This window comes from Rhinatrema bivittatum, chromosome 1, assembly GCF_901001135.1.
Source record: "Rhinatrema bivittatum chromosome 1, aRhiBiv1.1, whole genome shotgun sequence".
NCBI lineage: Eukaryota > Metazoa > Chordata > Amphibia > Gymnophiona > Rhinatrematidae > Rhinatrema > Rhinatrema bivittatum.
In genome coordinates, this window is record NC_042615.1 from 810116698 (window position 1) to 810134499 (window position 17802).

General features: G+C 47.7%; 1 protein-coding gene across 1 annotated transcript in view; it reads left to right on the forward strand.

The window, feature by feature from the left end:
- The window catches only part of DNAI1 (dynein axonemal intermediate chain 1), a 730814-nt gene that overhangs the window by 482751 nt on the left and 230261 nt on the right, over positions 1-17802 (forward strand). The window contains exon 18 of the mRNA XM_029581328.1: positions 2050-2149. Coding sequence (XP_029437188.1) covers positions 2050-2149 — 100 coding nt within the window. The remainder of the gene's footprint in view (positions 1-2049; positions 2150-17802) is intronic.

A 17802-nucleotide genomic window follows, 5' to 3' on the forward strand; every position in this document is an offset into this window, starting at 1 on the left:
CCGCCGAACTTCCTGTTTGGGGGTGGGGAGCGGAAGCGCCGCGGGCAGCTTCCGCTTCCTCCCCCCAATGCAGGAAGATCAGCTGCCTCTCCTGCTGCCACCCGTTCTGCTATCTTCGGACCAAACGGCCTGCCGAACTTCCTGTTTGGGGGAGCGGAAGCGCCGCGCACAGCTTCTGCTTTCTCCCCCAAAGCAGGAAGATCAGCTGCCTCTCCTGCTGCCACCGGCCTCCTGCTATCTTCGGGCGTCGGGCCGTATGGTCCGCCGATCTTCCTGCTTGGGGGAGGGAGGAAGCGGACGTTGTGCGCTGCGCTTCCGCTCCCCCCCCCCCCCCGACAGGAAGTTCGGACGCCCGAAGATAGCAGGAGTCCGGTAGCAGCAGGAGAGGCAGCTGTTCTTCCTGCTCTGGGGGAGAAAGCGGAAGCTGTGCACGTGCTTGAATGTGTATGTGTGGATGAGAATGGGAGTGTGTGTGAGTGAAAACTGGAGCCTGGGTGTGTATGTGGGTGAGAATGGAAGCTTGAATATGTGGGTGAATGGGAGCTCGAATGTGTGTATGTGTGGTTGAGAATGGGAGCCTGGGTTTGTGGGTGGGTGAGAATGGGAGCTTGAATGTGTGTATATATGGGTGAGAATGAGAGCCTGGGTTTGTGTGGGTGGGTGAGAATGGAAGCTTGAATATGTGGATAAGAATGGGTGCTTGAATGTGTGTATGTGTGGGTGAGAATAGTACCTTAAATGTGTATATGTATGGATGAGAATGGGAGCTTGAATATGTGTGGGTGAGACTGGGAGCATGGGTTTGTGGGTGAGAATGGGAGTCTGGGTTTATGTGTGTGGGTGAGAATGGGTGCCTGGATGTGCGTCTGTGTGTGCATAAGAATATAAGCCTGGGGAGGGGTGAGAAAGTGAGAACTTGAATGTGAGCTTGGGGGGGGGGGGAGAGCATATGAGAGTGAGAGCTTGAGTGTGTGAGAGGGAGTCTGTGAGAGAAAGCGTGTATGTGTGTGTGTGTGTGTGTGTGTGTGTGTGGAAGGGAAGAAGACAGTAATAGAAGAAAGACACTGAAAAGGAATTAGGAAATGAGCTATAAGGGAAAAAATGGGAAAAAGAGACCAGGACCAACTGATTAGAAAAATACAAAGATCAGACAACAAAGGTAAAAATATATATCTATATTTTGAGATGTTAGCAATTTAAATATAAGCAACACAACCGCTCTCTCAAAATTTATGGACAGGTAGGAGCCGTGTATAAAATCGTAATAATAAGAAGGCTAAAGTACCACAAATCACCGTGAATTATGTTTGTATCATTAAGTAAACCTCATACTTAGGCATAGATGTGAATGCTATGCTGCATAATTTGGCATTATTTATCAGTAAAAAAACAACTAGTAGACCTGCATGCCTACAGCCCACCCATGTTAACCTTGTGCCCACCCAAAAAATCAATTCTGGCTACGCCACTGCTGTGCATGTGCAGAAAATACTGGAGCCTGTTCCAGAAAGCTTTGGAATTTTAATAACACACGTTGCCATGCATGCTCATGGTACCCCCTGGTGTGACATGGTGAGCCTGCCTGTCTTCAGAGAAAGAGCTTTATCATGTGTAGCAATTGTTGTACCCTAATGGAAGCTTGAGAGAATAAAGTAACTGCAGAGACAATAATTCCCAGTATTACCCATGGATTGACAGAGCCTACAGTGAATCTGAGTGTTCTACCTTAGTCCCCGTTACTAATACAGATACTGATCTGTAAGGGTAATATTATGCTGTAAACCAGGCTTCTTAAACAAATTACACAATAAAAAGATGTCTAGAGCAGCTGGAAATGGCTAGTACATTCAAGTAGATGGAGAGTAGTTGATCTTTGTCCTGCCAATCAGATATTTCCCAAGCAGTTGGATGCCAATAAATCAACCAATGAGAATGCAGGTATTGTGCTATGATGAGGCTACCTTATGTATTGCTTTGGGATAATGCACCAAGCATTAGAATTCTTTTATATTGCCTATATGTAATACCACCCTCTCTCTTCTGTCACAGCACGCCAATGTTCACCTTTGACCTAAATGCAGCTGTTGGTGATGTTGCCTGGGCACCCTATTCCTCCACTGTGTTTGCCGCAGTTACCACTGATGGGAAGGTAAGAGACTGGAATAGACCCTTCATTACTGCCGCACTGTCTGGTGCTCCTCAAAGCAATGCTGGATACTGATGGCAGTGTCTCTCCTTTTGTGTTTCGCTGTGTCAGAATCTGTTTCTTTCTTCAGTTAAGTGAGTGTACAGGAAGCAAATGCGTTCTGCTGAAGCTTTCTAACTAGCTGTCCTTACAATTCTTGTTTTTTTTAAGTCCTCATTACCTCTTGGATTGTTGTGGAGAATAAGTATTTTGTAGTTTGCATTTAAAAGGTTACATCTGCAAATGAAATAACTCTATGGTTCATATTGGCTGCCCCAAATCCACTTGTCTCATCACATTAGCTTGTCTGAAGGTGCAGTACAACACCTCGTCAAAACATTAAACTCTTGCAGACTTTATAATCTGACAAGGAATCACGACTGTGAGTCAGTTTCCATGTGGTTTGCCGAAATGCTTTCATCAAGGGAAATAACCGGTAAGGAACCTGGAGATGGAACTGTTTGTGTTGTGAAAACTCCGTGGTCCGATGATGTCTTGATTACTTTTTTCAATATCTAAAGTATTTTTACTAATCACACTTCTTGTAACATTTGTGAACTTAGTATTGTTTTTCTTTTTTTCACGATTGTCGTCGTTCCTGGCAATATAATCTTAGGTATTATAGCTTTTGTGAGACTCAGGCCCAAAGGTGAAAGGGGTGCCAGCCATGCAATTGCACAGGGTGGCATATCTGAGGGGGAAGGGACAGCAGTGATCCAAAAAGGCTGCTCCTATAGAAACTGGGCCAAGCTTGGAATTGCACAGGGTGGCATATCTGAGGGGGAAGGGACAGCAGTGATCCAAAAAGGCTGCTCCTATAGAAACTGGGCCAAGCTTGGAATTGCACAGGGCGGCACATCTGAGGGGGAAGGGACAGCAGTGATCCAAAAAGGCTGCTCCTATAGAAACTGGGCCAAGCTTGGAATTGCACAGGGCGGCACACCTGAGGGGGAAGGGACAGCAGTGATCCAAAAAGGCTGCTCCTATAGAAACTGGGCCAAGCTTGGAATTGCACAGGGCGGCACACCTGAGGGGGAAGGGACAGCAGTGATCCAAAAAGGCTGCTCCTATAGAAACTGGGCCAAGCTTGGAATTGCACAGGGCGGCATATCTGAGGGGGAAGGGACAGCAGTGATGCAAAAAGGCTGCTCCTATAGAAACTGGGCCAAGCTTGGAATTGCACAGGGTGGCACATCTGAGGGGGAAGGGACAGCAGTGATCCAAAAAGGCTGCTCCTATAGAAACTGGGCCAAGCTTGGAATTGCACAGGGTGGCACACCTGAGGGGGAAGGGACAGCAGTGATCCAAAAAGGCTGCTCCTATAGAAACTGGGCCAAGCTTGGAATTGCACAGGGTGGCATATCTGAGGGGGAAGGGACAGCAGTGATCCAAAAAGGCTGCTCCTATAGAAACTGGGCCAAGCTTGGAATTGCACAGGGCGGCACACCTGAGGGGGAAGGGACAGCAGTGATCCAAAAAGGCTGCTCCTATAGAAACTGGGCCAAGCTTGGAATTGCACAGGGTGGCATATCTGAGGGGGAAGGGACAGCAGTGATCCAAAAAGGCTGCTCCTATAGAAACTGGGCCAAGCTTGGAATTGCACAGGGCGGCATATCTGAGGGGGAAGGGACAGCAGTGATCCAAAAAGGCTGCTCCTATAGAAACTGGGCCAAGCTTGGAATTGCACAGGGCGGCACACCTGAGGGGGAAGGGACAGCAGTGATCCAAAAAGGCTGCTCCTATAGAAACTGGGCCAAGCTTGGAATTGCACAGGGCGGCACACCTGAGGGGGAAGGGACAGCAGTGATCCAAAAAGGCTGCTCCTATAGAAACTGGGCCAAGCTTGGAATTGCACAGGGTGGCATATCTGAGGGGGAAGGGACAGCAGTGATCCAAAAAGGCTGCTCCTATAGAAACTGGGCCAAGCTTGGAATTGCACAGGGCGGCACACCTGAGGGGGAAGGGACAGCAGTGATCCAAAAAGGCTGCTCCTATAGAAACTGGGCCAAGCTTGGAATTGCACAGGGCGGCACACCTGAGGGGGAAGGGACAGCAGTGATCCAAAAAGGCTGCTCCTATAGAAACTGGGCCAAGCTTGGAATTGCACAGGGCGGCACACCTGAGGGGGAAGGGACAGCAGTGATCCAAAAAGGCTGCTCCTATAGAAACTGGGCCAAGCTTGGAATTGCACAGGGCGGCACACCTGAGGGGGAAGGGACAGCAGTGATCCAAAAAGGCTGCTCCTATAGAAACTGGGCCAAGCTTGGAATTGCACAGGGCGGCATATCTGAGGGGGGAAGGGACAGCAGTGATCCAAAAAGGCTGCTCCTATAGAAACTGGGCCAAGCTTGGAATTGCACAGGGCGGCACACCTGAGGGGGAAGGGACAGCAGTGATCCAAAAAGGCTGCTCCTATAGAAACTGGGCCAAGCTTGGAATTGCACAGGGCGGCACACCTGAGGGGGAAGGGACAGCAGTGATCCAAAAAGGCTGCTCCTATAGAAACTGGGCCAAGCTTGGAATTGCACAGGGCGGCACACCTGAGGGGGAAGGGACAGCAGTGATCCAAAAAGGCTGCTCCTATAGAAACTGGGCCAAGCTTGGAATTGCACAGGGCGGCACACCTGAGGGGGAAGGGACAGCAGTGATCCAAAAAGGCTGCTCCTATAGAAACTGGGCCAAGCTTGGAATTGCACAGGGCGGCACACCTGAGGGGGAAGGGACAGCAGTGATCCAAAAAGGCTGCTCCTATAGAAACTGGGCCAAGCTTGGAATTGCACAGGGCGGCACACCTGAGGGGGAAGGGACAGCAGTGATCCAAAAAGGCTGCTCCTATAGAAACTGGGCCAAGCTTGGAATTGCACAGGGCGGCATATCTGAGGGGGAAGGGACAGCAGTGATCCAAAAAGGCTGCTCCTATAGAAACTGGGCCAAGCTTGGAATTGCACAGGGTGGCATATCTGAGGGGGAAGGGACAGCAGTGATCCAAAAAGGCTGCTCCTATAGAAACTGGGCCAAGCTTGGAATTGCACAGGGTGGCACACCTGAGGGGGAAGGGACAGCAGTGATCCAAAAAGGCTGCTCCTATAGAAACTGGGCCAAGCTTGGAATTGCACAGGGTGGCATATCTGAGGGGGAAGGGACAGCAGTGATCCAAAAAGGCTGCTCCTATAGAAACTGGGCCAAGCTTGGAATTGCACAGGGCGGCACACCTGAGGGGGAAGGGACAGCAGTGATCCAAAAAGGCTGCTCCTATAGAAACTGGGCCAAGCTTGGAATTGCACAGGGCGGCATATCTGAGGGGGAAGGGACAGCAGTGATCCAAAAAGGCTGCTCCTATAGAAACTGGGCCAAGCTTGGAATTGCACAGGGCGGCACACCTGAGGGGGAAGGGACAGCAGTGATCCAAAAAGGCTGCTCCTATAGAAACTGGGCCAAGCTTGGAATTGCACAGGGCGGCATATCTGAGGGGGAAGGGACAGCAGTGATCCAAAAAGGCTGCTCCTATAGAAACTGGGCCAAGCTTGGAATTGCACAGGGCGGCACACCTGAGGGGGAAGGGACAGCAGTGATCCAAAAAGGCTGCTCCTATAGAAACTGGGCCAAGCTTGGAATTGCACAGGGCGGCATATCTGAGGGGGAAGGGACAGCAGTGATCCAAAAAGGCTGCTCCTATAGAAACTGGGCCAAGCTTGGAATTGCACAGGGCGGCATACCTGAGGGGGAAGGGACAGCAGTGATCCAAAAAGGCTGCTCCTATAGAAACTGGGCCAAGCTTGGAATTGCACAGGGCGGCACACCTGAGGGGGAAGGGACAGCAGTGATCCAAAAAGGCTGCTCCTATAGAAACTGGGCCAAGCTTGGAATTGCACAGGGCGGCACACCTGAGGGGGAAGGGACAGCAGTGATCCAAAAAGGCTGCTCCTATAGAAACTGGGCCAAGCTTGGAATTGCACAGGGCGGCACACCTGAGGGGGAAGGGACAGCAGTGATCCAAAAAGGCTGCTCCTATAGAAACTGGGCCAAGCTTGGAATTGCACAGGGCGGCACACCTGAGGGGGAAGGGACAGCAGTGATCCAAAAAGGCTGCTCCTATAGAAACTGGGCCAAGCTTGGAATTGCACAGGGCGGCATATCTGAGGGGGAGGGGAAGGGACAGCAGTGATCCAAAAAGGCTGCTCCTATAGAAACTGGGCCAAGCTTGGAATTGCACAGGGCGGCACACCTGAGGGGGAAGGGACAGCAGTGATCCAAAAAGGCTGCTCCTATAGAAACTGGGCCAAGCTTGGAATTGCACAGGGCGGCATACCTGAGGGGGAAGGGACAGCAGTGATCCAAAAAGGCTGCTCCTATAGAAACTGGGCCAAGCTTGGAATTGCACAGGGCGGCACACCTGAGGGGGAAGGGACAGCAGTGATCCAAAAAGGCTGCTCCTATAGAAACTGGCAAGATTGGAATTGCCAGGGCCACCTGAGGGGAAGGGACAGCAGTGATCCAAAAGGCTGCTCTATTAAACTGGCAAGCTGATCACAGGGCGGCATATCTGAGGGGGAAGGGACAGCAGTGATCCAAAAAGGCTGCTCCTATAGAAACTGGGCCAAGCTTGGACTTGCACAGGGCGGCACACCTGAGGGGGAAGGGACAGCAGTGATCCAAAAAGGCTGCTCCTATAGAAACTGGGCCAAGCTTGGAATTGCACAGGGCGGCATATCTGAGGGGGAAGGGACAGCAGTGATCCAAAAAGGCTGCTCCTATAGAAACTGGGCCAAGCTTGGACTTGCACAGGGCGGCACACCTGAGGGGGAAGGGACAGCAGTGATCCAAAAAGGCTGCTCCTATAGAAACTGGGCCAAGCTTGGAATTGCACAGGGCGGCATATCTGAGGGGGGAAGGGACAGCAGTGATCCAAAAAGGCTGCTCCTATAGAAACTGGGCCAAGCTTGGACTTGCACAGGGCGGCACACCTGAGGGGGAAGGGACAGCAGTGATCCAAAAAGGCTGCTCCTATAGAAACTGGGCCAAGCTTGGAATTGCACAGGGCGGCATATCTGAGGGGGAAGGGACAGCAGTGATCCAAAAAGGCTGCTCCTATAGAAACTGGGCCAAGCTTGGAATTGCACAGGGTGGCACACCTGAGGGGGAAGGGACAGCAGTGATCCAAAAAGGCTGCTCCTATAGAAACTGGGCCAAGCTTGGAGGGAAGCCTGAGCCACCAGGTCCATGGTCTCAGCAAACCTTTAGAATTGTGGACCCTTATGTTGGTGTGAGGTTGGCGCCACCTACTGGGAGGGCCCAGTACGTCCTCACTGCCAACTGGTGGAAGATGATGCAGAGACTGAGCTGAAGCTTTGCCTATACCAGCCACTTTCCCTGTGCGTTGAGCCTTCGGGTTCTGGGGGCCGGCAAAACTTATGTGAGTCTCTCTGGTGAGGGCTTAGAGAGGTTCCATAGTCAACCTGTGGTCTAGGCAGGCGGCTGGCAAGAGGATTCAGATCACAGGCTATGGTCAAGGCAGGCAGCAGACAAGAATGGTCCAGTCACAGGCTAAGGTCAGTACCAAGGGACAGTCCAAGGAAGGGAAGGCAAGGCAAGGCAAGGCTGGAGATGAGGAAGGCTGAAGACGAAGATCCGAAGCAGCAACTCGCACTACCTGGAGATAGCTGACCCAATGCTGAGGCAAAATGAGAGTGCCGAGGGAGGCCCTTTATAGGGCAAAGAATCTGACGTCATCAGTAGGTGCCGCTAGAGTTTCCCACCATGGGCCCTTTAAGAAGGGCTGAGTTTGGCGCGCATGCCTAAAGACACGCTGAAGATGAGTTGAGGTGGCAACATCTGGCTGTGAATAATCCCGTTGGAGGCATCTTCCTGCGTGGCCCATCCGCGGCAGCGTTCCCCAGCCCAGAAACGAGGGGTGAGTGAACCAGCAAACATAACACTCCTCCTGTGCTGGCCCAGTGAAATTTAAAAAATTGTGGGGCTAACACTTACTTTATGCTCATCTTACAATGCACAAGATTAACATAAACGAAATGCTAGCTCTACAAGTTTTGAATGCCGCGGAGCTGGCAGAAGAGGAGGAGAAGCAGCTGAGTGGGCTCCCTCTTGCTCCTGGTTGGATTGTGCATGGACCTCTTCTTTTTGTTTCACTACTGGTTGGATGGGGTCCACTAGCAGCCTCATGAGCCTCTTCTTTTCCTCACCACTAGTAGCATGGAGTCCACTGGTAGCCTCACGGGCCTCTTTTTTTCTTCCTGTATATTCTTCCTGTCTATTCATTGAGGAGACACCAGCAGCAATGGAGGAGAAAGACAGGCACCGGTGGGGCTGCTGGTGAGTAAGTGTATGTGGAGAGCATGGGAGCCTGTCTTAGTTGTGTGTGTGTGTGAGAGAGAATGGAAGCATGCTTGGGTTGTATGTGCATTGGAGTCTGCCTAAGTTATGTATATATGTGTGTGAGAGAGAACTGGAGCCTGCCTGGGTTATATGTGTGTGTTTGAGAGAAAATGAGAGCCTGCCTGGATGGGTATATGTGTGAGCTGTTGGTGTTTGTGGTAATTGTAGGTGGATCCTTGGGCCTGTGGCAGATGACCACGCCCTCGGGGGAAGATCCCGAGAGGGACCACCGGTTAGGCTCAGAGTATGAAGACAGACACACACTAGTTCTTTTATTAAACAGTATATTGAACCCCCAGAGGTGGCAGTAGTGAGCTGGTAGTGCCCAGCTGGGCTGTAGTCCCTCAGATACCGGAACAGCGATCCCAGATAACTGAGCTGTAGAGAAACTGAAGATAGTGAGTAGGCAGGGTATGCAGAGTTCAGGAACAGAACCTTGATGGTAACACTCACCCAATAGTCTCTTAGAAGCAGCCCAGGAGCTGGAATGAAATAGGCCCTCGAGGAGCGATTACCTGGTTCCAGGGAAAGCTCTGAGAGAGAGATGGTAACTCACGGGTGTTGTAGGCTGCAATGACTTCCTGGCAGAAGTGGTATTTAAGAACTAGTCAGGGAACGAGGGCCCTCGAGGAGCGAGTACCGGTTCCAGACTGCGATCTGAAAAGCAAAGAGAAAGCGAGGCCCCCGAGGAGCGGGTACCCCTAGTAAGTCCGAGGAGGCAGAGTAGCTAGGAGAGAAACCCCCATCCTTGCTAACTTGATTCGTTAGCAATTTCATAGACCTTAAATATCCGGGGAAGATGACATCACCTAAGGGGGACGCCCCTGAGGTTTGCGCCATTGCTGGTACTTGAGTCGGGCCACACCGCACGCACGCCCTTAGGCTGCTGGGAAACATGGTGGACTGCAGCGTCTAGCCGGTCCGGGGACACCGGAGGAGAACGGCATCCAGACTCCAACAAGCCCTTATAGTAGATGTTGATGCTTCAGATGTGGGGGTAGGGGCTGTGTTGAGCCATCCTGGAGACTCGAAAGCCTTACGTCCTTGTTCATTCTTCTCACGAAGATTTTCTCCTGCCGAGAAAAACTATGGGATCGGCAACAAAGAGCTCTTAGAATAAAGCTTGCATTTGAGGAATGGCGGCCTTGGCTCGAAGGTGCTCAACATCAAATAACCGTATTCACGGATCATAAAAATCCGGAGTATCTAACTGTTAAGGAAAAATGCTGAGACAATGACAAGTCGGGGTTTAGTAAAACTCCTAAATTACAGGCTTTTGTAAGGATAGGTATAGAAATACTGTTTAATAGTAGATGTGAGGGGGGACCCGTTGGACGGGTCAGTAATTGAGCTGAGAAATAGAATTTCCATTTTTTTGGGATTAAATTTTCAATCTTCTTATGATAGTAACTGCTGCTCTGTGCAGATTACCCCCAAGCCTTATATTAAGGGTATTAATATTAAAAATCAAAACCAAGGAACTGTCAAACCCACAACAAAATACAGAGTGAGCAGGCTTCCTGATAATTCATACAGTGCTGCTGCTGCTGCTGCTGCTGCTGCTGCTTGAAAAGGGCAGTCCTGCCCTTTTCCATAATGTCTGTGTATCAGTATCCTAGACTGTAAAAGTAAGGGCCCAGCACTGGTTGCCATCTGAATCCAATTCCTCTTCCACCATGCCCCCCCCCCCCCCCCCCCCCGCTGTCAAAGCAGAGAACTGATGCTGCAGTTGTGTCAAAATCATGTAAGCTAATTGGGTAAGGGTAGTAATCCCCATGCTTTCTGTTACAGGTAGCAGCTGCTGCTCCAAGCTGGTTAACCCCCCCATGTACCCTTTTCTTAATTTCCAACTCTAGCCCCACAGTGTTTATCCCATGCCTTTTTGAATTTGTTTCCTGTTCTTGTTTCATCACCTCTTCGGGAAGGGTATACCGGGCATCCACCACCCTCTCTGTGAAGAAATATTTCCTGATGTTGGTTTTATTGTTGAACTGCAGAGAGAGCCTGGCTTGTTGCAGTTTCTAGTTCATTTTTTGCCTGTAATTTTCTATTTATACTTTATGGTTGTTTTAGTCTATATTTGGTGAGGGCCAGTTTGTGTTCTGCATGAGTGACTGAGGTTAGGTATTCTCCAAATAGGCAATGTATTAGTGTTTTTTGGGTCTGGTGTAATATTTGTAGTGTTGCCTTTTCATAGGTAGGTTTGATATTGTTTGAGTTCTGACTTTTAGTGCTGTTTTGGTATGGGATGTTTTTTTATATTGTAATTGTAATTCAGTTTACTCAGGGCTTTCAGAGGGTCAAGTTCACATCCAACAAGTGTTACAATAGGCCTAATACTCTATGGGTTCCAAGTGTCTTTTTTTGCAGGGATTTCTGGTTGGCATCACAGCAGAATTAAGCGTAAATATAATGGAAGTGATATTTTTACCTTTCAGTGCTGTACTTTGATCTTGTTCATGCAAAATCTATTATAAGTGTATAATTCTTATCTATGTGTGTGTGTGAAGAGGGAGAGGGCTAGGGCACCTAATACCCTTGCACTGGCCAGGGGTTCTGGGGGCGGGAGTGAAGACCCAGGGGTTGGGGGAGTGTCTGCTTTTAAAGTTTGTATTGCTGGAGGGAGCTGGGCTTCTTTTGGTGGACCTGGGCCTGGGTCAGAGACTGAATGAATGGGCCGGGGGGGGCAGCATTGTAATTGCTGGTGCAGGGCAGCAAAAAAGCTAGCACCAGCTATGGTGAGACTGTAGTGTGCAAACAAGTTGGTAGAGTTCCCAAAGGTAAATGGACTCACTTGGTGTTCAGTATTCCTTGGATTCTAATAGAGCTGCTGGTCCAGAAGTTTAGCTCAATCACCAGTTAGTTTTGAGAGCCAACAAGGAATTCTTACCTGTATAGAGTAATTGGCTGAGGTTTGAAGGAGTTTTCTCCTTTCTCTTGATCACCAAAAAGGCCCAAGCCTGGGTCGTTTGAACAAGAAGTTGAACTAAATAGGCTAATTTCTTCCCACTAAAATATATAAGTAAGTGATTCAAAGAATTGTTTTATTTTATTGGATTTCATAGTTTGCTCTTGAGGGTTCAGGTTGCTTTTATTCTTGCGTACTTGTAAGTGAACCAGGCTCTCTAATGTTTTACTGCAAAAAAAATGATGCTTTGGGACTTTGTTGCATTGTCTTTTATATATATTTATGTGTTTTATATACCATCATTCCATGTAAAAATTACTAGTTCATAATGGTTTACTGGTTAGACATTCATAAATAAATAGTGAAGAACTGAGGTAGGCGTACAAACAGGCAGTAAATTAGGGAAGCATTTAGAAACAGAGGGAGCATATCAAAGACCGATACAATTAAGGAAAGACATAGCCAGGCAATAGAAGGGCCAAGCGTAGGGGGAATTGGTCAGGACAGTTCAGATTATCAAATTCATGGCGAACTGGAGTTTTCAGTCAGATCGCAGGCATTTGTGAATAGCTAAGTTTTTGGCTCTTAAATTTTTTCAAGTCTGTTATTGTTCACAGGTCCTCTGGCATGGAGTTCCATAGTTTTGAGCCAGAGACTGAAATGGATCTCTCTCTTGTTTGTGTTACATGAGAGTTTCTTACGGTCGGGATTTCTAGGAGGCCTTTGTTTTGTGATCTGAGCGTTTGTGGTGGTATATGGGGTTTAAATGTTATTCCTATCAGATCGTTGTTTGGATAAATGTTATTGAATATTATTATAAGTACTTTGTAGATTATTCTTGATTGTACAGGGAGCGATCAGAGTTGGGATGATGTGGTCGTATTTCCTTGTTCCAGCCAGTAGTCTAGCTGTAGCATTTTACAGTAGTTGCAGAGGTTTTAGCTGACTAGTCGGAAGTCCCAGAAGTAGGGAATTACAGTAATCAAGGTTCGAGAATATTAGAGATTGTAATACCGTTCTAAGATCAGTTTGTGTTTAGTAGAGGTTTCAATCTGCTCAGTATTCGTAACTTGTAGAAACCAGATTTGATCAGTTTGCTAATGCGTGTTTTCATTGTTAGATTTTCATCAATTTGAACTCCTTGATCTCTCACATGAGTTTCTGGGATTGACTGGCAATATCTGAGATCTATTCCTTGTGGAATAGATTTTGATGGGTTTCAGCTTAGCCAAATTATTTCAGCTCTTTGGGGGTTCATTGATAGTTTCATTTGTGCAAGTTTTTCTTTTATTGTGACCATATACTCAGAGATAAGTGTTGCTGCTTTTTCAGATGATTTTGTTAGTGGGATATAGAATTGCAGATCATCAGCATATAGAAAGAATTTTATTCCTAGGTCTGTTAGGAGTTTGCACAAGGACAGCATGTAGATGTTAAAAAGGGTTGCAGAAAGTGTTGATCCTTGCGGGATGCCTGTGTAGAGCATTGGAATGTGTCAGATATGTGGTTGTTGAGTTTAACTTGGAAAGATCTGTTTGTGAGGAATGAGGTGAACCATTTAAGTACATTTTCTTCAATCCCTATGTTTCTCAACTGTTAGCAAAGTAGATTATGTTCAACAGTATCAAAGGCTGCTGTGAGATCAATCAGCACTAGGCAGTATGATTCATGAGAATCAAAGCCTTGTAATATAGGGTCAGTTAGGGACTGCAGAAGAGTTTCCATTCAGTGATTTTTCTGAAATCCAAATTGGTTAGGATACAGTGTATTATTGTTTTCTAGATGATACTCTAATTGAGTAAGCACTGCTTTTTCAAGAAGTTTTGCAATGAAGGTTAAGTTGGAGATTGGTCAGTAGTTGTCCCATTCGTCAGCACCAGGAGATGGGATACATTAGTAAAGTGTATATGGTATCCCCATCTAGAAGGCATGACGTTTTCTTTTTTTTTTTTTTTTTTGAGCCCCGTTAATTTGTTTTTTTCCCATGTAAATGTCAGAAAATTTCACTCTTTTCGCCACTTGATATTGGTCCTAAACCAAAGATTTCCTAATGTTTGAATGCTAGAATCACTCTCTCTATGAAGTACGGTTGGTAAGTAAAATGCATATTAGATTAAAGTAAAACTAGTTTTAAAAAAAACCTACTATACAGTGGTCATGAGGTCTTTATTGTCATGTTCTAAATTATTGGGATGACACTGACGAAAGTACACTGAGATGAAAGTTTAAAAGTCAAGGTTGGCTTGAAATGCCACGGTGATTTGAACCTCCTCTGTTTGTTCTCACCTAAAATGGTTACAGCACACCCAGCGGAACCACTTTTTAGAAACTATTTATAGAGAGCCTATTTCATCTTGGTTAATTATGCATAACTTTCACTCTAAGAGGTGCCCCGAGAATATTGTATCTTTCTATTTTGATGATTGAAAAGCTTCATTACCAATCGGTCTGAACAGAATCTTACCTCCCATGGACTCGAGTCTGGTTTTGTAATATTTATAACTGGTGCCTGGCATCTAAGCAAGCTAAGCACTATACAAAGAGATAACATCCAAGATTTTTTTTTTTAAAGAACATGACTGCAATCTTTAAAAAAAAACTAGTGACCTTGCTACAGGCATTCTTTATCTTTGAATCAAACTGAGTGTTAAATATAAAATGTTTTTTCATTCCAGAATTGACAGTAAGGGAAAGCAATTCATTTCAAGAGTATAGAAATAGCTGTGGATTTTCCATTGTACCAGAGTAATAAAATTGTTCCTAAAATCAAAATCTGCCATAGAGTTAACTGAGGCAAACTATTCAATACCGGGTTCCATATGAGGTATCAGCATTGAGGAAAAGGATCTTAGAGTCATTGTGTACAATACATTGAAATCCTCAGCTCAGTGTGCAGCAGTGAGCAAAAAAACACCAATAGAATGTTAGGAATTATTCAGAATTGAATAAAGAATAAAACTGAGAATATTATAATGCCTCTGCATAGCTCAATGGTGTAAGCACACCTTGAGTACCCTGTGTAATTCTGATTGCCCCATTTCAAAAAAGATTTATTTATAGGCTTTTATATACCGGTATTGGTAGTGGACATCATACCGGTTTACATTCGAACAATTAGACTTGGAAAATACATGTTAACAGGGAATATGAACTGGGAAGGGGGGTAAATAGATAAAGTATAGAAAAGAGCAAAGAAAATGATTATGCAGATGGAATGGCTACCCTGTGATGAAAAGATAAACAAGTTGCATTGAGGTGAACCCTAACAAAATTGGTTTTGAGGCTACCTCTGAGAGATGTAGAAGATATTCAAGCAGTTTTTGTGTGGGACAGGAGGATGGGATCTAGAGCCAAACCCTCATCAGATGGAAAACCTTCTTCATCTGAAACCATAAGACCATAAGTTTTCACCTGGTCCAAGAAAGGCATTAAATTGCATGCTGTTAGTGAGTAAATTATAGGCAAGAAATTAGTAGAACTAGGGGGTCACGAAATGAAACTCCAGGGAGGACGACTCGGAACCAATGTCAGGAAGTATTTCTTCACGGAGAGGGTGGTGGATGCCTAGAATGCCCTTCCTGATGAGGTGGTGAAGACAGAAACAGTGAAAGATTTCAATGGGGCATGGGATAAACACTGTGGTCCCTAGGGACTAAAGGATGGAAATGAAGAGAGAAGTGCATGGGGCTAACTTGCTGTGTGGTGGTTGCTACCCTTGGCCAATGGGCCTTCATGTTGTTGGTGCAGCTCCAATATTGCACTTTGCTTTAATGGTGGGGGGGGGGGGGGGAATCGACTCAGACAGCAGCCAACAAGGACACTGGATTTTGGGATGGGTATGTGAATGGGAGCCTGCCTGAGTGTGTGTGTGTGTGTGAGAGAGAGAGAGAGCATGTGGGTATGAGAGCCTATATGTGAATGTGTAAAAGAGAGAGAAAATAGAGTGAGAGCCTGTGGGTGGTGTGAGAGAGAGCATATGAAGGAGCCTGTATATGTGGGTGTGTGATAGTGGCAGCCTGCCTGTGTGTCTGTACGTATGTATAGGAGTGGGAGCCTACATGTGAGAGAGAGTATGTGACAGCCTATGTGTTTGTGTGGCAATATGAAGCTGTGTGAGAGAGAATGTGTGTATCTGTGTGTATTGGGGAGGGGGGAATAGGAGCCTGCGAGTGAGAGTGAGAGACTGTGTGGATACATATGTATGGAAGTGGGATCCTGCATGTGAGAACCTGTGTGTGGTGTGAGAGAGAGCAAATGAAGGAGCCTGTATATGTGGGTGTGTGATAGTGGCAGCCTGCCTGTGTGTCTGTACGTATGTATAGGAGTGGGAGCCTACATGTGAGAGAGAGTATGTGACAGCCTATGTGTTTGTGTGGCAATATGAAGCTGTGTGAGAGAGAATGTGTGCATCTGTGTGTGTTGGGGAGGGGGGAATAGGAGCCTGCGAGTGAGAGTGAGAGACTGTGTGGATACATATGTATGGAAGTGGTATCCTGCATGTGAGAGTCTGTGTGTGGTGTGAGAGAGAGCATATGAAGGAGCCTGTATATGTGGGTGTGTGATAGTGGCAGCCTGCCTGTGTGTCTGTACGTATGTATAGGAGTGGGAGCCTACATGTGAGAGAGAGTATGTGACAGCCTATGTGTTTGTGTGGCAATATGAAGCTGTGTGAGAGAGAATGGGGCGGATTTTAAAAGGCGCGCGAATAGCCTACTTTTGTTTGCGCTCCAGGCGCAAACAAAAGTACGCTGGATTTTAGTAGATACGCGCGGAGCCGCGCACATCTGCTAAAATCCTGGATCGGCGCGCGCAAGGCTATGGATTTTGTATAGCCGGCGCGCGCCGAGCCGCGCAGCCTACCCCCGTTCCCTCCAAGGCCGCTCCGAAATCGGAGCGGCCTCGGAGGGAACTTTCCTTTGCCCTCCCCTCACCTTCCCCTCCCTTCCCCTACCTAACCCACCCGCCCGGCCCTGTCTAAACCCCCCCCTTACCTTTGTCGGGGGATTTACGCCTCCCGGAGGGGGGCGTAAATCCCCGCACGCCAGCGGACCTCCTGCGCGCCGGGCCGCGACCTGGGGGCGGGTACGGAAGGCGCGGCCACGCCCCCGGACCGCCCCGGGCCGTAGCCACGCCCCCGTACCCGCCCCCAAAACGCTGCCGACACGCCCCCGAAACGCCGTGACGACCGGGCCCGCCCCCGACTCGCCCCCCTCGGAGAACCCCGGGACTTACGCGAGTCCCGGGGCTCTGCGCGCGCCGGGAGGCCTATGTAAAATAGGCTTCCCGGCGCGCAGGGCCCTGCTCGCGTAAATCCGCCCGGTTTTGGGCGGATTTACGCGAGCAGGGCTCTGAAAATCCGCCCCAATGTGTGTATCTGTGTGTGTTGGGGAGGGGGGAATAGGAGCCTGCGAGTGAGAGTGAGAGACTGTGGGGATACATATGTATGGAAGTGGGATCCTGCATGTGAGAGCCTGTGTGTCTGTGTGAGACAGCAAGTAAGAGTGGGAGCTTGTGTGTGTCTGAGAAGGAATGGGAACTTGTTTGACAGCCTGTGTGTGAATGACAGCATGTAAGAGTGAGAGTGTGCATGTGTGTGGGAATGGGAACTTGCATGTGAGAGATAGCATGTGAGAGCAAGAGCTTGCATGTGACAGAGAGCATATGAGAGTAGGAGCCTGTATGTGAGAGTGGGAATCTGTGTGTATGTGAGAGAGAGCATGCAAGAGTGGGGTCCTGTATGAGAGAAAGTTTGTGTGTGAGATCTTGCATATAGAGAGAGCTTGTGGTTGTGTATGGAAGAAGGAAAGAAGACAGGAGGAGAGAGAAGAAATAGAAAGAAAAAAGAGACCCTGAAAAAGAAATAAGGAAAAGACAGACAAGGGGAAAAAAGAGATTAGACAACAAATAAGAGCAGACAACAAAGGTAAAACAAATTATTTTGCCTTTCAACAATTGGAGTATGCCATCTTTGGGAATGTGCATTTATTACATATTTGATTATTGCTTTTTCTTCAATATTCCAGAGTTCACAGAGTCTGGCTTCTCTGGCTTTCCATTTCAGTTTTGCCTGCAGGTTTCTGTTTCTAATTTGTAGTGCAGTTAGTGAAAGAAATAAATAGGGGAGGATCCATTCATGTGCAGCCCCTGCCTTTGAGGGTGCTGGAGTGGACGGCTCACTTCACAGGTTTGATAGCAGCTCTCTGCTTAGAGCTCTGGGGGGGCAGTATAATTTGCAGCTCTGGAGGAAGGTTATAGATTTTTTCCTCAGTTGTATTTGTGGCCTACCTGGGGACCTGGGCTCCATCCTGCCTACGAT